This window comes from Columba livia, chromosome 9 (assembly GCF_036013475.1).
Source record: "Columba livia isolate bColLiv1 breed racing homer chromosome 9, bColLiv1.pat.W.v2, whole genome shotgun sequence".
Lineage (NCBI taxonomy): Eukaryota > Metazoa > Chordata > Aves > Columbiformes > Columbidae > Columba > Columba livia.
In genome coordinates this window covers 22038493-22062351 of record NC_088610.1, presented here as the reverse complement: position 1 = coordinate 22062351, position 23859 = coordinate 22038493, and the positions used below count along the sequence as shown (strand labels likewise).

General features: G+C 48.3%; 1 protein-coding gene across 2 annotated transcripts; it reads right to left on the bottom strand.

Annotated features, from left to right (window-relative positions):
• Positions 1-1037: 1037 nt before the first annotated feature.
• On the bottom strand, positions 1038-20809 carry C9H3orf70 (chromosome 9 C3orf70 homolog). Of its 2 annotated transcripts, XM_065073124.1 has the most exons (3): positions 20453-20809; positions 3698-4262; positions 1038-3605 (listed from the first exon to the last, which is right to left on the bottom strand). In XM_065073124.1, exons 1-2 carry the CDS (start codon positions 20628-20630, stop codon positions 3706-3708), a joined length of 735 nt encoding a protein of 244 aa, XP_064929196.1. In that variant the 5' UTR covers positions 20631-20809; the 3' UTR covers positions 1038-3605; positions 3698-3705. The 2 variants fall into 2 exon arrangements, with proteins under 2 accessions (XP_064929196.1, XP_064929195.1); XM_065073123.1 differs by having other exon boundaries at positions 1038-4262; positions 20453-20806.
• Positions 20810-23859: the final 3050 nt, after the last annotated feature.

Sequence of the window (23859 nt, the reverse complement as noted above, 5' to 3'; positions counted from 1 at the left end):
GTGCACACGGGGAGTGGGTAACAGGCCTGCTGGTCTGGCAGTGCTGCTGTGTTCTTGGTACAAATGCCACTGAAGTCTGGTAGAGAAAGATAGTTCCTGTCACTGCAAGTGAAGCACAAACCTCCCCTCTCTTTTTGTTGTGCCCAGGTTGGGGGGGAGGGGGGGGAGGGATGGGTGTCAAAAGGTGCCCTTGGGGGCTGCAAAGGGAGAGGATCAGTGTGATGGGCACTGGTGACCAGAGAGGTTTGTCACTGCTCAGCACTGTTTTGCAGTGCCAAGCTGGGCACCTCCCTTCCCAGGGCACCTTCAGCCCTCTGCTCCCACAGCTGTGGTGTTTCTGTGCTGTCACCTCTGGTTTGTGACGTGCACTCCAGATCCTGCCTGAGCAATGTGTTTTATTGGTCTGGTGGTGGTGATCTCACCTCTTCCCCTTGGTCACTCTGTCACCAGCACTTGGGTGTTTTGGGGCACCTTTCCCTCAGGGTCCCAGCTGTTCCCTGGAGCACCAGGTGTTGCTCTCCACACACACAGAACAAATGCACGAGCTGCACGGCTGGTCCGTGCAGAGCTCCCGCCGGATGCAGGAGCACAGGGCAGTGCTGCTGGCTGGGGAGCAGTGCCAGTGCCCCACCCATGTGCTCACCGCCTTCCCACTAACAACTACAAAACGGTGCCTCAGACGGATGTTTCCAGCCTGCAGCCGCACCTGCTCGGAGGTAAGTCAAGGGGCTACAGCCAGCTGCATTTTCACAGACATCAGCCTGAGCTGCAGCTCTTTTCCCTGCTGTCCTCCAACACGGGCAGCTCTTCTTTCACAGAACTGGGCTGTGAGGTTGCCCACCAGCCCCAGTACTTACCAGGTGCCCAAACCCAGGTGAGGCTGGGCCGGGTGCTGGTTACTACATTTCTCTGCCTAGCACTGGGTGCGTGTTTCAGGTGCTGCCATCTGAAGCCATACACGAGCCTTCCTTTGCTGGAGATATCAGAATGTTTCACTCTAGTATGGAAAATAAACAGTGAGTTAGGACAAGCAGAAGTGCAGTTGTTTAGTATTTTATTAAAGAGGAAATACACACACCTCTCCCTGGCTGAGGGAAGCAGGGAGCCCAGGGCACGTCTCTTACAGCGTGTCTATGCCGGCATGTTTGTGCAAAGAAAAGAGATCGTGTTTCTGTGAGGAGCGTGTTTCTGAGCTGGGGTGCGTGATGGAGCACAGAGAGGAACCTGCCACTGTGCTGGCTGCTCAAACGCCTTCCAGAAATAGCCCTGTCCCACACCAGCCTGCTCCACTGACTTTTTACAGGTACAACAGCAGGAAGAGGCAGCTTATTGTGCTTAAGACATTTGAACAAATCCTGGGTAGGAGACACTCACAGCTTGTGAATATTGCTAATTACTTACAGTTAAGAAAGAACGTATCCTGACGACAGTGATATGAACCTGCAAGACCAGAGGTTCTCATGGTAAGTCTCGGTCATAACTACCACCCGACTCAATGTCATTGCATTCACGGCAGGCGGAGGCAGCTCCTGCTCGCAGATGGGGGGAGCTGGTGCAGAGTCGGAGGGTCCCGATGGCCTTTTCTGTGCGTGGCACCTGCAGGCAGAGCTGCTGAGGGGCACCCTGGCCTCGGGAAAGGTCCCGCTGTCACCTGGCCCTTGGGAAGGGGCACCTACCAGCACCCCCATCCTCCCAGCAAGGAGAAGTCACCTCTTGGGAGAAAGCTCGGGTGGGCCAGGCATGAGTGGGAGCTTTTCCAGCTCTCCGCTTAGATTATAATGGAGCGATTAAATATGAGTAAATGCTGCAGGTTTATACATAATGCTTCCTTCTACCTATGGAATGTGTCTGAATGGTCAAAAGACACTAAAACATTGTTAGAAACCTTAGTTAACCAAGTAAGACAACCCTACCCTTAAAAAATAAATAAATCCTATTTAGCTTTACTACAGCCTTTGTTTAAATACCCTCAGAAAAACAGAGTATATTTTCAGGTGCTTTGTGAGAATGTATCTGTTCATGCAATGGCCCAAGTGCCTCATTTAACAAGCATTGCACTTTTTTATGTAAGTCATCAAAACTATAAAACCTATTATTTTGTCTGAAAGTGTTAGTCTAAAAAGTACAGTATTACTTTATAACCATTTAGGGTAAACTCCTAGCACACGCGCATGTGCACATACACACACAGTTGCCTAAACTTTTTCTAAAGATACTGCTTACAAAGTGTATAAAATTAGTAATACGTTGTCAGGATACAGTGAGAGATGAGCCATCCTATAACATAGACTATAATCTAGTATCAATCACTAAACTGTACACATTTATACAGCCTTATATTCACCAATGACTTCTGAAACGTAAACGGCAAATACACAAAGAAATTCAGTAATGCTGTTGAAAACACAGTTATTACTGACTCCAACTGATTCAAGCTGACTGAAATCTTCTGAGAAATGACATTTTTGTTTTGTCAAGCAGGGCTGAGACCAAGCCACCAGCGAGACAGCTCGCTCCTATCAGCTCCTTGAGGAAACCCCTGCTCGAATCCCTCCGGCACTGGGTGCAAAGCACCGGGAACCGAAGCTTCCCCTCTCCCCTAGAATTACTCGGGCTGTATTTTAACAAGCACACGCGCTACCGAGCCCGTGGGCCACCCCCGCAGGCACCTCCGTGCTGTCCCCAAGCTCTGCCGACACAGTGGTGTGGCTGATAAACTTTTGTTTTCTTACATTTTGGAATTGTCCAGGCAAATACAGGCCGTGAGGCCATTTGGTCCTGAGTGCACATGTCCGGCACCAAACAGCACAGGAGGAAGCAGCAGGCAAAGCCAAGGGCGGATTTTTTTGTGTGTTTGGAGGTAGTCACTTCCTTCACTTATTTTACACCCCAGTTTAGCGTGGTATCGGTTAGATGGCCACGCTTCACCTGTGCCTGCTCCCTCTCCTGCTGAGCTGCAAAAGCCAGATCCCCTTTCCTAAGATCCACGTGGAAAAAAGGGACCAGCTGGATCCCGGCAAATGATCCCCCTCCGGAGCAACAGTCGCCTTCTCAGGAGATTTCAGAGCCTGACCTAACTCAGCAGATGCCCGATGCATAGCCTGGAGAAAAGTCGGAGGCACTTTGTGCATTCTCTAGCCTGCCATACCAACCTGCGGGAAGAGCGGTGCCAACAGCCTTCGGGAAGGGCCGTGCCGGCACTAGAGAAAAGGACGGACAAACGCGCAAGGACAGACAGACAGAACGAGCGTCTTGTCACCGCGCCTCGCCTGGCTGTTTGAGGAACAGTAAGGGCAACTCGGTTTTGCTGCTGGCAGGCGTGCTGCACCAGCTCACCCTCTGTGCTTTGAAGGCCAAACATCCTGACAGTTGGAAACATCCTGAATGGCACATCCTTGTAAGAGAAATAGTATATGATGGAACCCAGACCAAGAAAAGGGCCTATTTCAGCTATAAAAGTCTTAAGATTTATCACTACCTTACGTGCAGACGTGGGAGATCTGATCAGGCTGAGAATGTGTTAAAATTGCTCAGGCTGCTGCTAGTTCACCAGTATGCAAGTCCCATGACCGCACTCCCGTGAGGAATCGGAAATATCAAGTGCACTGGAAAAAAGGGATTGTCAGAAAAAAACAGAAAATATAAATACTACAAAAGCAACGTTACTGAGTGGGAACTGGACTGATCTGATACCAACTTGTCGGCTCACACAGTGGTTTCTATAGTCTCAATCACCTCCATTTCGCACTGCGAGGGTGACAAGAGCGGGCATTCATCTGGTTCCCAGCTGCTATCTGGGCTGTAATCTTCTTCTGAGCTTAGCTCGGCCACCCCCTCCGTGTCCTCGTCACACGACTCCACGTAGTGAACCCCCACTGCGTTGATCCCGGAGTCCTCGGAGCTGGAAGGGGACGAGCAGTGATCTGGTTTTGGTGTATTGCTCTCTTTTGTGATTAAGGCATTGCGAACAGCGACTTCCTCGGGCTTTATCTTGTGGGGCAGGAGGGGCGGCTGCCTCTGCACGTAGCACATCTTCCCGTTGATGCATTTCACGCGGTAATTGTCAATGAAGAGGTCTGCGATCGTGCAGAACTGCGGGGAGTCGGGGGGCAGAGGGGGCTGGAAGACAGGCGCAAACTTCAAAAAGTGTTCGGTGAGCGAAACGGAGATCTGGATGGTGTTTGTGGACTCCCGGGGGCGAACGGGTATTTCGGTGCTGGGAAGCTGCTCCACGGGTGTCATGGGCTGATAGACATATTTACCTGTGGGAAAAACAGAGAAGTAGCATTTAAAGATCGTTAGCTTTAAGGTAGACACAAGCTGATGATATGACTCTTGCACTTGGCTATTAATAATAACCGGTGATTCCTTGCAGCCACTGTTTTCAACAGCCTCAAGGTGCTCAGTCGTCTCCTGCTATGGATGCTTAATATCACAGGTAAGCATAACCTTCCTTACCCCAGTCCTGCTTCAAAGACATCTGTAGGATGTAACTGAATTAACTGCAGGGCCACAGCTCCATAGCTAAGAAGCGGGACAGACAGCAAGTCTGCTCGCACCCATTTCTAGGGGAAAGAATGCTGAAAAGATGTTCAGAGACTACTTTTTCCCATTGAACACAAGCAGTTCTAGCTTACAGCTTTACTACAGCAATCTAAATTGTGTTATGTTGTTATTATTCCAAATTACAATGAGTCTCTTGGTATGCGTTTCCATGTTCTCTTTTTTCTGGGGACTAAATCGTGTTTTTCTGTATTATAAGCCAGAGGTTCATACATGACTTCAATTAGAATTTTAAGGCAGAAAATAAGGGAATTCCCAAGCCACAGAAATGCTTTTGGCATCTTGATTATCTGGTTAAGTAGTAAGAAAATAGGATTATGTTGGTTATATAGAGCTGAACCAAGTGTGAACTGAAAATCTTTGCTAAAAGAAATAAATAAAAAGGCATAAAATCAGTACTTTGTTAGTAAAAACTGAGAAACCTGAGGCTATGCCCAAGACTGTAAAATGTTGCATTTTATTTGCATGAAGCCTCTGAAAGATTCATGTCTCCCTAGGGGCTCCTACACTATGAAAGCACAAATTTCCACAAGACTTGCAAGTAACGGGGCTCTCCGAAGAGTTTTGATGCACAGGCTGCAAATACTGCTTTGCAAAGGCAGAACAAGTATCAAAGAGTGGAAGGACTGTTTTGACGCTTGAAGCTCTCCAGGTAAGGAGCAGAAAGCCACCCAAGTCTCGCTGCATTAATGAACCCGCTGTGCTGCGATGAGATCGGCCACGTGTCTGTGTTTGCAGCTCAGAGGTAGGTGCAGCCCTTCTTCCAAATTACTTGTTCTTTTGGAAAACTGGAGCAGTGATGTATTGCTGCTCAGAGAGGCCGAGTGCAGCCTGGGCAACAGCAAGAGAGGAGGGCTTTCCTTACCCTGAGGAGGGGCTTGCGCCCCCCTGAGCCTGGGAATCCTTCCCAGATGTGGGAAAAGCACTGACCACACCAAATCCCAGGTGGTGTGGCAGCTGGTACCCTAGCCCGCTGTCAGAAGTGCTGGCAATGGGATGGGCTGCGAGATGCCGGCTCTGGGCTGTGAGATGCTGGCTCTGGGCTGCAGCAGCCCCGGGATCCAGGCTCCATGCTCCAGCTGGGCTCTGCCAGCCCAGCTCTGGCACATCACTTGGGGAAACCTCCAGCGCTGGGGCGCTGGTGGCTATTGGAAGGGGATTGGTTTGCATTCAAGTTGGCTGTGCTCCTCTACTGGGATGTCAAACCCCATCGCGGAAGGATGAGGAGAACAGAGGAAATGCTATAAAGAGCACAGAGGCGAAAGCAGAGCTCAGGGGAGCGCTGGGTGTGGGAGAGGCACACTGTGAGGACAGCAAACACGGACGAACGAGCATCAGACACGCTGCAGAGAAAATCCCACCTCGGTCGTGCCACAGGAGAAACAGCCAGACTGAGAGCAATGCGACATCGGCAGGAGAAAAGAGCATGTTGTGAGTAGATTTGACCAGCTCCCCTTGAATACCTCATCAAGCACTCTTTTCCTACGACCTGTGGAATGATTATTATTAACAGAGCCACTGGAAAAGCTCAGTGAAAATAAAACGAGCTTTTTTCCCCCTCCTGTTTGATTACGGCTGGATGGCAGAAAACACAAAGACATCCTCTCCGCTTGCCATCTTTTTAACATACCGTGGTGTAGCTTCTCAACTGGCTGTGACTCAGAGGAATTAAGTGCTAGCATCAAACAAGGGAATGCTTCAAGCCCAGGCAGAGCAGAGCTCTTACTGCTCAGTGCCCTTTGGCGCAGCAGCACAGACATTTTGGTTTGGGCACTCACTGAGGCATGGGGTCTCCCAGGCATTTTTTGAATCTTGCTGACACAAATTCTCTGGGCAGCTCTTACCTTCACAACCTGCTCTAACAGCGGCTGCTTGCAGCTTCCTGCCCTCTGCTCTTCTCCAGGAATCCTGCTTTGGAATTAGTGAACGTTGAATTGCAACGTCTTGCAAAGCTGCACAGATGAGCGTGCTGCTGGTTGGAACAGAGTCTGCTAAAATTCAGCTCGAGGAAAGCAAAACGCAGCCCACCCTTAGCCGAAACCACGGTGCTGAATTTATTCATGTATTTGGAGTGATGCTGTGTGGGCTTCTATTCCACGCCATTGACACCCAATGATAAAAACTAGATGCTAGTGAAAAAAATTTCCCAACTCAATTTTGTGCCACCTCTATTTGGAGCGTCCAGGGAAGCCCCTGGTGAACATTTTAACAGGATCAAGAAAAGTAAAAAGCTCTGCACAACAGGACTATATTTTTCCACTTAAAATAGTTCCCACGTGCTGGCAGAAGGCTGGGGGACGCTGGGAGAAGAAAGCAGGGGATTTAAGCCAAGGCACCTCCCAGCACAAACACGGAATTGACTCATCTGTTTGACTCTTTTTTCCCCAAAAAGTGGCAGTGGGGGAGATGAGGTGTTACCTGGGAGCTCAGCTGGTTGTTTTACCGTTGCAGCAGCATGTGGTGTTTCAAAACTGCCCTGCTGGTGCTAATTTTAGGGTAGAAAAAAGGAGCGGCTGTTCTGTTAACAGAGGATTTGAGATCCCCTTTGGGTGACCTTACAGTGGCTGCAGCCATTGCCTCACGTTCCAAGGACAAGCTCTGCCAGGATACTGCAGGAATCGCCCAACGGATGACAGAGAATTTTCTACATGAACTGATTTCTGCATTTCTTTAGAATTCTGGCACAAGTTGGTCAAGTTTCAGCTAGTTCTAGGGCCAAGTTTGTTTATTTTAAATTAAGCTTCTGTTTCAAAACATGGATCAGGTCTGTTTTTAAGAGCTGCTGGTGCTCACAGCTGGGACTGTCAGACTGGATCATGGACAAAGCTGGGCTTACAGCACCTTACCCTACATAATGCCTGTAAATTCAGCAGCCATGAGGCATCCTATGAAAAATAAATGCAGAAATTTAAAAATAAGCTCGCTCCCCGCCCCCGCAGCTTGCAGGATTGGCAGGGATGACTTTTTCACAGAAAATGATCCCAAAAGCACGAGTCCCCAAGTTCTCTTATAACACATCTTGGTCTGATCGAACTCCCACTGAAATAAACAGCAATATTTTTGCTGACTTCAAACAGCTGGCAAAAGCCTATGATAAAATAGTATTTTGAGCACCTATTCTGATGTGTTCCTTTAATATGCTAGCACATAATTTATTGCCTATTTACTCCAACTAAGTCAGTTGAAGAACTCCTGCAATTGAGCTGCCCTGATGAATGCTCCTGTAAATTACAGCGTTTTGCACAAATACAGATGCCAGACTAGACACTGCATCGCAACTTGTTTCCTGGGTCCCTTGTCACCGCTGCCCACGCCGAAGACGGTAATTTGGTGAAGGAAAAATACTGAACGTGCCGAACGCATGTCCAAAAATCCACCTCGGCATCCTGTGCAAGCAGTTGGGCTGCCCTCGCAGAAGCTTTTGAGCGCTGTAATCGCTGCAATGGAGAGATGTCACAGTTCTGGCTCTGCAGTTCCAGCAGCACGGCAAAAGGGCTCGAGGGAAACAAGAGCCTGTTCCCCTCCTGGGTGTTGAACAGGAAATGTGTGAATCGAGGCTCTGCCAAAATTATTTTTGTGAAAAGTCTCAATTATCCATGACAGCCATATGCTAACAGATGATATGATGAAATGCGAGACAATGAGAGACTTTGGAAGTAGGTATGTAGGCTACGTTTAACTAGTCACAACCGAAAGCCTGTACCAGTACCTACACTTTCTGCTGCTATGTGCTGGCAAAGCATCAGCATCCATAAAGACTGCATTTCTTTAATCCACATCACACAGGGACAGCTGTTTGTGCACAACTAAATAGGACTGATGGGTTTTTTTCCATTTCTTTGCTATTCAGCTGACCCTTATAAAAGCCTGAAAAACAAACCTCCAAAGAATCAGCACACACCAAAGCCGATACTCAACTACAAAACAACTCTTCCAAACGTGTCCAAGGAAGTATACGCATGCTTCCATATAATATATATAAAGTCTGTCTGCGGCATTGATTAACAGAACTATGTGGCTTAGTGATTGGAAGCTGCATTATGGTGTCTCCTCCTTACAAAAACCAAAGACAAGGCTTCAGAAGCAAGCCACGAGGTCACATTTTTCTGTTTTGTTGCTAATTGAGCAGTCTGCATGCATCCTCACCAAACAGACACAGCAGTAATTTCTGTGGCTAATACAAAACAACTTAACCATGAAATAAGCAGAGGTGCTGCTTAAACATTTTATTCTCCGCTTCCCTTTGTCCCAGCATTCTAGTTTACCTCTGACACTCATTAACGTGCTTGGCATATTATAAAAAATAGTAAATCCATCTTTCAGCGGTGAGGTTTCTCATAACAAATTCTCAACTTTTACCCTCTCAAAATGCTACCTTGAAGGTCTTTTTTTTTCCTAAAACAACAATGCCATGAATTGCAATGCACTTCAGACAATAATAAGATATTGTTGTGGATCTTACAAGTCAGCAATACATACTGTGTATATTTTTTTGTATGCAAGACACTTAGATACTTTTAAACTGAAACATAAAAGCTTTTTTTCATATGTATTCTTTCCCCTGCAGCTGCTTGGAGGAAGATTTCTATACCCTCCAATCTGCCAGCTCGTCTACTGTCTACAGCAGCAGTGTTAGTGAGGACCTGCAATAACTATACCCTGTTTAACCAGAACCTGGGTGAATTTAATCTAAGTTACTGCACCGTTTTGAAGGAGTGAAGGCAAAGCAAGTATTCATAATGCATGTGTAACAGGAGACAGAACTACCTTGGAGGGGTTCTGCGTTAGTCTAAGGAGAGTTCACAACCTGGAGTCCCTTCCACATCTCTGCATGAGGAAACCCTGGAGATCAGCCTCTCAAGAACTGGCTTTCTTCAGAGCAGAGGAGGGAGAACTACCAAGCGTTGCCAGTCTCAGCAGCATGGCCGGAGAGACAAGTCTGTTTAGGAGGGGCGGACTGGATACACCCCTCTCTGTCTCAATGAAGCTGTCTCGCGGGTGCTGACGGCTACAAGCTGGAGCAGCACATTGCTGCCTGGGTTGGCACGGCAGCCCAAGGACAACGTATCAACTGTCAAACTCCTGGCTGGTTCTCCAGGTGGCGGGTGGCACAGGTGACAGCTCTGCAATAACAGACTGGCCTGCTGTTGGCCCCAGCCCGTGCATGGGAAGGAACCGGGTAGCATTTCACCACTGACAAAGCAGAGTCGGAAGGTTTTCCGCCTTTACAGCCTTAAGTAAAGCTCGCTGCCCACAATCCGGAGATGTCCACCAAAGGGCACTCTGTACCCTAAGCCTGTCTGAGGTACCCACCACACCTTTATTTCAGGTTCAGCAGAGTAGGAGGGTCATCCGAAAGCACAATACTGGTCTGAGCCCCTATACTGAGATGCCTTTCAGCCCCACAGGCTCCAACCGCGGACAAAATTACTGCCTCTGGCTTTCCTCCTTTCTCCTCTCTTCAGTTATATGCACAGCTTGGGACAACAAACCTTTGCAAACAAAGATTGCCCTGACTATAAATATTCACTAAGGACTGTAATAGCTTCAAATTACACTTTGCTTAGACCATAGTAATAGCTTTTACAGAGGGGCGAGAGCAAATAGCAGGAGAAACACAGAGTACGTTTGCAGATGGTGCATGTGGAAAAAAAAACCCTGCTAACCCAGTTTCCAGCTCTTCCTATTGTATGGAATTTCTATCATGCTGTATCTAGCAAAACATCATGGGCTGTGTTGGGAACACTAGATGTAGAATAAGCCACCAGAGGAAAAGTATTTCAGAACACTGAGGCACTGTCAGATTTATAGTGCAAGCTCAAGGGGAGGTGATTATAATGAAACATAATGAAAATGCTTGTCGACACTGAAGGAGCCTGGTAGATAAAGATATGCAACACCTTAATGCAACAGATACTTTTGCCCTGCGCTTCTTCCAAACAACTTTGAAAAATCACTGAGACTGTTCAAAGCAATTTCTAGTGCGGGGAATGGAAACGGGCACAGTAAGTGATCATAAAAGAGACTCCAAGGACACAAGCCAACTCTGCGAAGGAGTACCAGTTACCCACCACCACCAGAGAAAAAGAAGCCATGCAACAGGACCTTGGCAGTCTGGAAATAACACCAGGAATCGTGAGCGGGCTTTGACCGAACCCAAGTGCGTCATTACAAACAGCACCTTCTCGTGGAAGCCCCTGCACCAGAGCACTAACAAATCCGTCATGTTTCCAAGCATAGAAAAGAACCTGTCTAGCAATGTTTCTCCAGCAGCTCCCCCAGCAGTGATTCTGTACGGTTGCCAGTTCTCGTGTGAAGGAGAGGTGTTCCTCTCATTGCTGTACAGCGACAGACAGCTGTGACAGCCCTTGACTTGATGAGCCATAAGCTTTTCACAGGAAACTACAAAAGGGGGGAAAAAGAAAATCAGCAAGTTTTTCTTCATCAAATTTGTATTTTAATGCTCTTTTGTCTTGATCTGTTTTGAATACAAAGGTGATTATGATTGTACATGCTGTGAGCTGTCTAAGCCTTTCAGGGTTTTCTGCATGTGTCCGCTTAAGAGCAGGTAACTCTTAAATGCAAAACAGATCCTGGAGCTTCCTTCTACCATACCTGTTCTTTCCTCTCATTTCTTACAGGGATTTACCAGACTTAAAGAAAAAATAATGCTGCAGGCTTAAGAAATGTTTCATGCAGCCATAAATCCTCTTAAAGTGGCCATATTTGCTTACTAACCATTGCAAGGGAACAGAATATGGACACCCAAAGAAAGCAACGAACACCACCACGTGTGCATTCTGCAAGGAGCTCTTCCAGTGCCCATGAGGAGCACCCACACCGGGTTACAAGAACACAGACATCGCGGCGCAGGCACGAAAGTTCTCAGGTACAAGCACAGCTTGCCATGAGCAGAGCGGCTAAGCACTGCCCATCACAACCTGAGCTCTGAACCCAAGGATATTTGCCTTCCAACATCCCTTTACAAAGCCACCCTCAAAGGAGAGAACAGCTGCTCTTTGCAAACTGCACCGAAAAATTTTATCCCCAACTTACACTAGATATCTGTTTAAATTCAGTAGAGAAGATAGCAAAAAACGGCTTAGTGCTAAATATTTATTCTACAGAACCATCCCTGTGCACCATCTGCTCAAGCTTCAGCATCCCATCATTTTTGAGCAGCCAGTTAGTGTGCTGATAGGGTAACAAAGAAGGATAAGCACAGATCAGTGGCAGAAGCTATCTAGAAAATAAGGCATTTCCCAGTATCACAGGCACTAGAGAGACAAGCTACAGTCTTCTTCCAGGTGCGTAGTACACGCTGCAGGAGGGCACCCTGTTTGCAATGGGAATGTTTTCCTGCGAGTTCTCCAATAAGCAGAACAGCTCCTGGGTTCTTGAATGGAAAGTCCTCTCCAAAGACCGGTACCATGCAAGAAAGACTTGCGCTCTGCCCCCACAGGAGACAGCCCGGACGGACCGCTGAGGCGGGAGGTTGGGTTTTGTAGCTTGGAATAGATGCATCTTGATGGCTACAGCCTGTTTTCCTGGTGGGCTAACAGGAGAAACAATGGCATATGTGATGTGCGGTACCTGTGGTGCTCCCTTCCTGTTGTCAGACTACAGGCTTTCCTGCTGACAAGTCATCTGTGTGGTGGCCTTTCCGGAGCGTGAGCCTTCGGGGCTTGGCAAACAGCACATTCTTCAGCTTTGTTGCTGAGAACAGTGTCCTTATTACCAGCGCAAGCCATTCTGTTAACCCTTGTCCTCTTGCTTCTTCTGGTGCCTCTCTACACGTTTCCATTCATACATCGTTCAAACCAATCTTCGTATTTCTACTACAAGCCTCCACCAAAACCATTTCTGGAGAATTTAAAGGACTGCTCTCCCTGCTGATACCCTGAAAATGTCACCACATGGAGCTGAGGTGTGCAGGTATGGGTGCCAACCCTTCCCTCAGAGGACAACTGATGGTGTCCAAGCCTTTCACCAGGGACAAGAGGCACTTGTGAGTGAGCGCAAACACCTGCAATGTGGCTCGGGATGAGCAAAGCACCAAACTCCAAACAAAGCCAGCAGCCACCCAGCATGAAACAGCCGAGAACACCAGCAAAACAAGCAGTTTGGAGAGCATGCGTGTGGGCGCTCAAGCTCTGCGGCCACCGGTGAGAACAAGAATACAAATGCCTGCCTCTCGCTGAAGTTGTTTTACAACATAGGTTATATATAAATTCCAACTGTTACGTTGACTAAATTAAGGTATATTAAAAACAAGGCCCAGTTGCCAAGCAATCAGATTTTACTTTCCCAGTAGGTTTTTGACTTCCATCTATGTGAATATACTGAACTATTGGCTAAAACGTCTCTAAATTGCACAAACTGCACTTCTTGAACTCTGGGATCACTCACTACATAAGAATTGATTAGTGGAAGAATCAAAGCCATTATGGAAACATACTCTGCATCTTGTGGACAGATAAATTCATGAAGGCACTGGAATGAAAACCACAATATACCTAAACAGGATCACTTTATATGTACCGAGAGAGATATATAGATAAATATATACACACTACCCGGAATCCAATCTACTGTCAACCAGCTTTTTACGTTAGTATAAGCTTGTGCCATCCATCAATAGCTAAGCCCACACTGTCACAACTATCATTTTGGAACATCTTACAATGTTAGTAAGTAAAGCACTTTGCTTTTCGTCCTTTATAGAAAAAAAATCCCTGGTATAGCCTTGCCAATGTACCAAACTAAGTTACCAAGGCTTGAAGTGAGTCACGAAGTGTAAGGTAGCATTGGTTAAAAGGAAAGGCATTACATAAGAACACCCCAAGATGTCCATTCTCTCCAAGCCCAGCTGTGCCGGTTGCACACACAGGAGCAGCACCTAAACCAATTCTTGATGAGCACGTAGGTGCTATACAAGGCAATCCGAGGTCCTGTGCCAAGCACCTGAAAGCCAGTGCTTCCAACAAACCTGTGCACATGGTCAGCTCTGCAGACCTGCAGGATGGAAACCATGAAGGTGACAATCTCATGACTCAGGTTGTCTCACAGGATAACACAAGGATATGACTATGGGCTGCAGTTTAAGACACAAGAAACATCCATCAGCAACCAACAAGAGTAGGGATGATGCGTTCAAAGGCACTGCAGTCGTACGCTTTTGCATTTAGGCACTTGGAGAAAGCGTGCTCACAGACTCAAGCTGGCAAACAGATGTTCTCACCTGCAGAGTCCAGAAGGAAGCCACGCTCTTGCCACAGGCTCTGTACTCCAGTACAAATTTTATTTTTGAGTTGTTAATCTGCAGTGAGAAAAGTGCTGGAAGCCTTTTAGCAGAATGAAGACCTCTGAGCAGGAGCAGGGGCTCAGCCTTCACCACAAAGCTGTTCAAACCCTCCTGAATTCACAACCAACCATGCCAAAAGCTGACGGGATGGAACATTAAGGAACTTGTCCTTTGGAAATACTTGCTTCCGGTAGGAAACATCCACAGCCTCGTGATTTCAGGCTGGCCCTGAGCAGGCTTCATGGAAACGGCAGCTTAACCCTTCAAGCAGCTACAGAGCTCTCATTTATCTGCAACTCTCCCAGGCTCTTACAAGCAGGTCACTGAGTTTTGGGCAAGCAGACATAATGCTTTGTGAATGGACGGATTACAAAATGCAGCCTCATAGTCACACATGACACACGGCAGGTTTTGGCCGGCAGAAAGTGTTTTGGTACACAAGGCCCCTTTTCCTCAGAACTTTTGGAGGAAGAAGCGCAGTGATTTCTATTCAAGAAGAGTTAGTACAACGAGACGTACTTACCGCAAGTAAATTGAATTCAAAGCTTTTCCTGGGGTCTATTCCTGTTACGTGATATCAGGGGTTTTGTTAATAATAATAGAGCATGCATGTCTCTAAACATAACTTGGCGTTATAGCAAGGATATCAAAATTAACTCCAGCAGGTTCTTTCAAAGGCGCTGAGTTTCCCACAGGGTTTGATGAATCTACGCGTCTGGGTTGTCTTTCTGAGACACAGTGTTAACCATACATTCATACTGTGATTTGCGGATTATAACTAACACCAGAGCAACAAAACACAATTTGGGTCCAGATTGGTGCACCCATAAAAGCAGGCAGATAAGTGTTTTACCTTAGAGTTACACTTCAGAATGTATTAAGCTCATGTTCCTTCCTTCATTGCATACAGCCTAGTGAAATGAAGCTGAATATCATAGCTCTTCAAAGTACAGGTGAAGAGATCTTGCACAGCCACAGGCAGCAAATCCTCATTAAAAGTGTTTTCCCGTTACAAGCTGAGAAATTCACCTTTCTGCGGCTCTTGCCCAGTGCTCAGCCTAACGCCCTGCTTGTGCACCAACATTCTGCCCAGATACACAGACTTAAACTGGATGGATGTTTAAATCCTTTTCACTAAAGCAAATGAAAACCGCCTATTTCTCCTAAGATTTGTGATCATCCACCAAGACAAGCCGTGGTTTTGGAGAACACTGAGCTCCAGAGTTCCTACCCACTGCTCCATTCCTGTTTAGGCAGTTTTCCACAAAGAAAAATGTACAAGCTACTCCAAATATTCAGTCTTAGAATTTAAAACATAAGCATGTTATGACTCCCTTTTTATGTTTCCACAACAACTCAAACATCAGGATGTAGTTTTGCCCTGTGGAACAGCACGGCTGGAAATGCAAGTTGCATCCCTGGTGCCAGGCTGGCTGCTTGCAGTGCGCTCCAGGCTACATCACCTTTTGCAGAGATACACGGAAAGCACCGGTACACTAGTGTCCTTCTGCTCTCTCCTGGATGATGGCAAAGGTAAGGCACTGAAAACCAATGCGAAACAAATCCACCAGGGAGACTTACAAGGTATGCAATGCTGCAGAGCACCCCAGGGCTTATTTTGGGATCGCCTCCAGGGCTGTAGCTGCTTCTCCAACATGGAGGGATGGCAGGCTGGCAGGCCACACAACTCCTCTTTACACCCCCAAGCTTTGTCACGTCACTCTTGAATACCTTCAACAATCATTTTAGCTCACTTACCAGCTGTCTGTTACAGGAAAGAAAGGCCACCTCGCCAATTCCCTGCTCACGGTTCCCACATGCAGACTGGGGTCTGAATAATTACACGGGCTTCAAAGATTGCCCGAGCCCCTGCTGATAGCTTCTGTCGCTCGAGAGATGGGAGACGTGCCACAGAAATGCTCCTTATGTGCACAGAGCTGCCTAAATGCTGCACACATCACTATGCAGCGGAGGAAAACACCGGCACCTGGGGCCAGGGTGTGTGCACTGCTGGAGGACAGGTAGGGGACGCAGTGTGACACAAACCACCACATCTTGCTCTCTGCAAGAGCAATAACGATGGCTGCCCTCCACAGAGAGCTTTCAGCAGTTGTGTGGGACAGAGAACACATGTTTTCACTTAAAAATGTTACAAAATAGAAAGAGTATTCACATAAGGACTGAAAGAAGCAAAGGTCTGCTCAGAGTACATGCAGCTGCAGGGAGGATACTGATCTGCCTCACTCCTGGCAGCAGCTGTGGGAGATGGATAACGGACTCTCAGCCCCAGCACAGACTGACCACAGACCCCAAAGTGTGATGCAGACGTCAGCTGAACAGACACACTGAGAAGCGATGGGGATTGCTCTGACAGTGAAGAGAAACCCTGCTCTCCCTGTTCAGCAGGCAGACGGGCAGACAAGGTAAATACACTCTGATTCTGTGTCCCCAGAGTATGTGCTGGCACAGCCAAAATCAGAGAAATCCTTCTCCCCACAACCACCCAGAAAACACATGCCCTTCATGTAAAGCCACTTTCTCCTCTTGGCCAAGCAATGACAATTTCTTGGGTTTCTTGCCAAGCCTGCCTGACCTCATGCAGGAACTGGAGGTCTGGATCTAAACCAAGGTGTAACTGTCCCATAATTAGGAGATGCACACCAGGGAGCAGGAACCTATTTCAAAACACACCTGCCAGTGTCATACCCCGCTTAGCAAAATACAAAGGCGAGGGAGCATTTGTGTTTTTTAAGACCTCTACTGCCACCGCAATCTTTTTCCATGTCTGAGCCTAGCAACTGTTTTCCCTTTCTGGCCACCCCAGGGAGGCCTCGCAGCTTTCACCCATGCGCCCTTTGTCTTCTTGTAAACGGTCCAAACAGCGGAATCGCATAAAAGTGATAGAACTGAAATTTATTAGCTGCATTCATTTCTCAATATAAGATATGCAAGAGGCTTTCAGTAGCTAAAAGCCTGCCTTTTTGATGCTGAACTGGGGGAAAAGAAAAATAATCGCAGAAAGTCTAATATAAGGTAGCACAATTACTATCCATTGATACAACTGCTGTGAAACCAGTATTGTGGAACCATTATTCATAATGTATTTTTGATAACTGGAACATAACACACTGAGAGTTTTGCAAGCTTTTTAACATAATGTAAGCTATTCAGATTAAAAAAATAACACAGTTCCAACAGAATACTCTATTTTTGCATTGTCTGGAGAGGAAGCCAATGTTGTAATTGTACCAAGTGTGATGCGTTCTCTCAGCCAGTTCTTAGGAAGTAAAATTAGTAAACCGCAGTCAAAGTCCCGTTGTCAGGACAAATGTAACCCCGAGGATCTGATCCCTTCTGACAGAAGCGGGTACCACGGCAGCACCAGTGCAAACCCAAGTGTGAATCCACCATCGGTGCAAACCCAAGCCGTGGCAGAAATCCAGAGGTGAGGAAAGGCAGGCAGGCACCTTGCTGCAGACCTGTCTCTGGCACCTGTTTTCTCAGACTTTGGAAAATGAGGTCATTTAAGGCTCTAAACCTGCACTTAACAAACAAAACCTAACAAGGCTGTCAGAGGGGAGGAAGGTAGGGAGGGGGCGGTCACCCTGGCAAGGGAAATGCACACAGGGATAGACGCAAAGGGCACGGAGCAAGCAAGAGAAATGTGTAACGGGACAAACATGGGGCTGAAGTCAAAACAGCTCTTGGGCCAACAACTTCTCCCCAGGAATGCAAAGGTTTGAGCCCTCAACCCACTTATCTCTAATGGGGCACTCCAGAGAACCACCTGCCATCTCACCAGGCACAAAACAGACTGAAAATAGCTGAAAATAAACTCCTGAGCTCAGACACAGAAGTCACACGGACACCCACAGCACTTGAGGTTCTCAGAGCTGTTTGGACACACTAAAGAGCCTCTGCGATCTTGCCTGGCAGTTATTGTTGCCGTTTTACGGACAGAGAAACATCGGAGGCAAAGAGAGCACTTAAAGCACTGCTCACTTTAGAGCGTGCCAACAAAAATGGCTTTGGGAAATTCAGACTAAGTTCTTCCTCAATTATTACTTCCATAGCCAAGTGGCTCTGCAACACTACATTGCTCCTGTCACTGAGGAAAGCAGATGTGATCCTGAATACACCAGGAGACAATCTACTCATTGTAGCAGTGGTGAGTTTTTGTAATTTTTCAGTGCAAGTGCACTTCAAGTGAGTTGACATTCTCCAGGACCTTGGACACTGATGGAAAATAATACTTCAAAGACCATTTTAATGGATGTAGATCTTCCTCTACCCCAATACAGCTCTTAAGAGTCACAGAAAACCACTTTCAAGAACCCTCTGAGGACTGCCAAGTCAGTATTACAGCACTGCGTTTACGGAAGATAACTCCCAACTCTGTTTAATTACATCTCTGACCTCTATACAATTTTCCATTATAGGCCTCATTCTTACTCTTTTTAAGTCCAACTCAACTCATTCTGCAGAAGCCAGACACAAAGAGACGCTCAGCTCTGAAATTTGCATTAGGAAATAAGGGGGCAAGAAGAGAGTGCATTTCCTCATGGCTTTCAGAAGATTAAACAAGAAGATGAGGTACGTGACTGCTGTCATTGAAAATAATAGTTTCATGGGGCAGTTGTATCTCAAAGTTTCCTTAGCCATAAAGAAGGAATTAAGAAGGAAGCCTGTACTTCTTGCAAAAGCTGTAATTATTTTTTAATTTGATGATTGCCACAGGGAAGCTATGCGTTGGATGGGGTCTCAAGTGGTCGTTCCAAGAGGGAATCAGCTCCGTGTAACTCCTAAGAAACACCATTCTAAGCCTTCCTTAACAGCCTTTGAGGACCATGGTTCCTCACCTCCTTACCCAGTCTGTTCCCTTGCTTCATTTCTCTTCCTAGGTAAAATGCTTTCTAATATCCAATCCTAAACTCTCCCTGCTACAGGTGACAACTGGCTACCTTCCAAATCTGTGTTGAGAAGGGCACAGCACTCTTTGCAAAGCTGCCCTTACGCTTTGCAGAGCTCATCTCCCCTCCCTCCATCAATCCTTTACAGCACAAGCAACCCCTTTGCTTTTGCAGCCCCTCAGAAATCCTGTTTTCTAAGCTGATCGCTGCGATCTCCTGCAGAACCTCCTGAATTCTCTGACAGCTTTTTCAAGTGCAATGCTCAGAACTAAGCCCATCAGCCTGGTTCCATCAGCACTGAGCTGAAGAGACTAATTAAATCGCACGCTTGCAATGCTCCTGTTAATTCATCCCCAAGCGAAGGCTCGGGTTCTGGTTTGGGATTTTCCTCCACACAGGCCTCCTGCTGCCGATGCACACTCAGTTTGCGATCCGTCTGAACCCCCAGATCCTCCTCCGCAATGTCAGTTCTCCAGGTGTTCCCAGCTCTGCATTTGACTTCCCCCTCCCAGGACCATCCCCATGGATTTCAGGTAACATCTCCAGTTTATCAACCCCACTTTGAGCTTATATCTCGATGGCGACCACAAATAACTGAGACCTGAGGAATTTTGGAAGAGTATACCTAGGTCATAACTTGAGGATCTTTGTGTCATCGATGAAATGCCACTGAGACATCCCTGTTCTGTGCAGCAGGTGACTGTGGCACCTTGTCGCACAGCTAGTTGTGCCACCACACAGTGCTGACTTCAGGGCACAGACAGAAAAACAATGTTGTTCTGAGCTGGTTTCAAATGAACCCCCAATCGAGGCAAAATTCCTAGAATGTTCACTTAATTCAAACAGAGACTCTCATCCAAATAAAAGGCGTCTTTATAGGCAGGCCCTTTCCCCACTAAGCAAAATTCGCAAAAAATATGCACACAGGGGAATCCACACCGGAGATTAAATGACAAGGAGAGATGGTGACTTAAAAGGAGAATGTCAGGAGTCAAGGGACACCTTCAGCAGCACCAAGCAAGCCTCATGTAAGGGTCCAACTTCAACCCGGACCATCCAGGTGCTAAGATCTCCAAAATACAACACAACCTCAGCACATCGCTCCACCACCGCGTCCCGACCTCGTACCCACACGCCGCTTGACAAGCCTGCTCTTCCAGGCTGCATGTGATTAATTATTCATCAAACTCTGTTTGGACATCTGCCGTTCAACCCCTGCCTCCATGATTACACACATCGATATATTGAATGTTAAAGTCGCTGGGCGCCTTTTCAAGAGTTGGATCAACGCTGGATTTTAAATGGTAACTATCTGCTATACATATATATATAAAAGCAGTTACTTGCTACTCAAGAGACTGCAAAAATTACAGACAATGATGAGACCCGAGCCCGAAGTAGCCGGTGCACGCTCCCCGGGGAAGGCACAGGCGCCTGCGGCAGCAGCCGGCGCCACAGCCCGCTTACCCTCCGCTCGCCGCCCGGCTCCGGGCGCTGCCTGGAGGCGACTGTCCCCGCCCCGCCCCGCCGGGGACCCGCACCCAACTTCGGGGTCCCGGCTCGGGCGGGCTCCGCGGCGGGACGGGCCGCTGAGGCGGCGCGCGGGGACCGTTAGAACCGTTGGGACCGTTGGGGCCGCGCGCTCGCTCGCTTGCTCGCTCGCTCGCTCACTCACAGTGGCACCATCCCAGGTGGCAGCACCAGTGCAGGCGGAAGCAGCGGCCGTGGCTGTGGGTGGCGCAGAGCGAGAGCCCGTCGCAGGGCTGGAAGTCGGGTCTGCCCGCGCAGCTGCGGGCCAGCGCCTGAGCCTCGTCCAGCTTCTCGCTCTTCGCCGCCGCCGCCGCCCCGCTCATGGCGCCGCCGCTCCGCCCGCAGCCCCCGCGCCGCAGCGGCCAGGAGGAGGAGGAGGATGTGGAGGAGGAGGAGGAGAAGGAGGAGGAGAAGGCGCCGAGCCGCAGCGGGGACCGCCCGCCCGCCCAGCGCCGCGGGGGGCAGCGCCGCGGGCAGGGCCCGGCCGCCCGCCCCGCCGGCTCCTCCCCGCCCCTTCGGCACCGCCCGCCCGGGACGGGGGTCGGGTCACTGCTGGGCTGTGTCACACCTGAACGCCTGCCCCCAATGGTGACCCGTGATGAGCTTTAAATGATTTGCAAAGGCATCTTGTAGCAGCAGGGGCAGCAAAGCCAGGCTGGCTCCCAGCGGGGATGGTGCCAGCACCCCGGGCTAGCCAGCTCCCCAAGCATCCCCTTCTCGCCCCGGACGCGAGTGGGCGTGCACAACTTTGGACCACACCGCGCTTGTGAAACGGGGTCCAGGCACCCTGGATCGGCAGCCTCCGAGGAGTGTGAGAAGAAGCACGCAGGCTCCATTCCATCATCAGATACAAATTATGTTGGATGCTCTAGGTGTGCGGCTCTCGGCTGTTCTGTAGGACAGGTGGACACCCAGAGTCAATGGAGCAGGAGACTGAGCTGTTTGCACACATGACCTGTGGTACACACAGTTCTTGTTTTGCAGTTTATTCTTCATCACAGAATCGCAGAATGTGAGGGGTTGGAAGGGACCTGGAAAGCTCATCCAGTGCAATCCCCCCATGGAGCAGGAACACCCCAGATGAGGTTACACAGGAAGGTGTCCAGGCGGGTTGGAATGTCTGCACAGAAGGAGACTCCACAACCTCCCTGGGCAGCCTGGGCCAGGCTCTGACACCCTCACCCCCAACAAGTTTCTTCTCAAATTTAAATGAAACCTCCTGTGTTCCAGTTTGTACCCATTGCATACTTCATGCTGCTTAGGTCATCTAATCAGGAAAACCATTTATTTCTAAGCATGCAGTGATTTAAAAAACACTGATAAACTTGGTCTTCCATTATATAAAATAATCAGTAGATATCACTTTGGTTAATAACGACATGAATGTGTATTGTTATTTTCCAACAGTCGCATCTTTAGGCCAAAATTAAAGTTTGGATTTATCTGGCTACATTATTTGTTTTCCTAAGTGTAGCGGTGGGTTTGTTTCCTTGCCATGCTTGAAAGTCCATTTTGTTTTTATTGTCCCTCTGCTCAGTACTAAGAGAGTACTAAGAAGTCAGCTTTCTGTTAGAACAGAGATCAAACGAGTCATTTTCATAGTCACTTACCTTTGTACAACACCCCATAGCTCTTTGTCAGAAGTGCTGTAGGATTTAACCTGCCGGACAGCACGGGGCTTGTTGGGAGAAGCCTCTGGCCCATGTTCCCGTGGAGGCCACACAAAATGGTCCTGCTGGTCCCTTCTGGACTGAAGCCTGAGCCTGGCTGCACCTTGGGGATGGGACCTGTTAAACTCAGCTTAACTGGGCAGGAGATGGGTGCCCAGCTGCAGCGAGCAGGGGCCTTTGAGCCTTCCACAGCACTGGTCATGAGGACTGAGGGAGCTTCACAGGCCTCTAGATTTTAAATGCCTCAATGGAAAGTGAGTTTTCTGAATCACTCCTCAAGGTTTACCTGCCTTTGTTTTGCTGAAATCCCACAGAAATCTACAAACATTCAGGACCTTGCTCAGCTATTTGCAAGTAGAGGAGAAACTGACTGCAAAATCAGGTGTTTGTTTGACACTGTCCCGTTGTCCTCTTATTCCCTGGAGCCCACCAGCAGCACTAGGGGACACAGCTCAGCTCCCACGAGACCACAGCCCAAGAACTGCCTCTTCTACCTGCTAGCACGAAGCCCTTCCTCTCCACCACTGCTTCACCTCCAGAGCTGCTCTCACACCCAGCCTGGGCTGCAAAGGCACTTTCTGTTATAAAGAAATAAAGTGAACTATAGCTTACAGAAATTTATGTAGGTGCTTCCGACAAGATTCAAGTGCCCTGTCCAATTCGGACAAGCACTGCAGGACAGCGCTTCTTGGCATGTCATAGGGCAGGGAGCTTTTTGCCTCCCTCTGAAGGCCCAGTGCTGCAGGGGATGCTGATCAAAGCTAAAGCAATGCTCTCCTTTGGTGCACTCCCATTCTTTACTGTTTTGCAAAATGCCTGTGGCTGAGCAGTTAATGGAGGCATCTGCTGCACTGGCAGAGTTCACCGATTTAATTAAAGACATCTAACAATTCTGCAGCTGCATGTGAGCGACCATGGGTACTCAGAGGGCTGAAACTGAATATCCTCAGCACTGAAAGCAAGCATTCCTGCTGTGCAGAAAGTGTAGATCTGCAGCCAGGCACTCACATAAAAGTAGAAGCAGGGCCCAAGGATTAAGGATGGACTAGAGCCAGCTTGCAACGTGTGTCACTGTGCTGGAGAACTGCACAACCTCAGCTCATGCTCACACAGCTTAGAATGGTCAGGCTGGCAACAAGTGAGTAGAGCTGGGGACACTCCTGACCAGTTGGGATGGTTTTACCCGGAAAACACTTTTAACAGGCGTTTTCTCACTGAGTGAAAATAGTTAGCTGCTTTAAAAAGACAGGTGGGAAAACTAATCCTGTACTAAGTGGTTATCAAGGTCTCCTCTGCATGGGGACATGTTCTCTCCCTGGTAAATGAAGCAACATTTCACTCAGGAGCATATTTCTGATATCACTGCGTATTTGAGTTGAGCAGGGACTTTGCAAGGCTGTTATTTTAACAACTGAGCAAAGTGGCTCGCAGAATGGGCTGGTGGTTTCTGATTAGATTGCGCGTCAGCAGACACTGCGGGCTTCGAATCAGGCTGCCGAGCACAGGCTGTCCCGCGGGGCTGAGGACCGGGGAGCCGCGGTTGCCCTTTGATGAGCTCTCTCCTGCCGGGAGCAGAGCAGCCGAGGGGAAGGGACTAAGGGACTCCCACGCACTCGGCCGGCCATGGGGAGCATCGCGCCTGCCCTCCCGGAGCTGCCAACGCAACATCACAGTGGCAGCAATGTCACCAATGGCCATCTGGGACGTGAAACAGGCAGATCAGTGCCGTGCTGCTTTGGTCGATAGGAATTTACAAATGAACTTCTGTCGGGAGAGACATTCCTAGTGTGAACAGCCTCTGTGCTCAGTAATTTCCATGAGGGAATGGGTGCATCAAATGCGTCGGCACAGAAGTGCTGCAGATGAGAAGAGGCGTTTTGGC

What these genes read in the sequence shown, in the direction of transcription:
- C9H3orf70 (XM_065073124.1), bottom strand. Translation starts at nt 20,630, where the DNA reads ATGAGCGGGGCGGCGGCGGCGGCGAAGAGCGAGAAGCTGGACGAGGCT. An exon ending in CCACCTGGGATGGTGCCACT is followed by an intron (nt 4,263 to 20,452) that starts GTGAGTGAGCGA and finishes TTTTTCCCACAG; the next exon opens with GTAAATATGTCTATCAGCCC.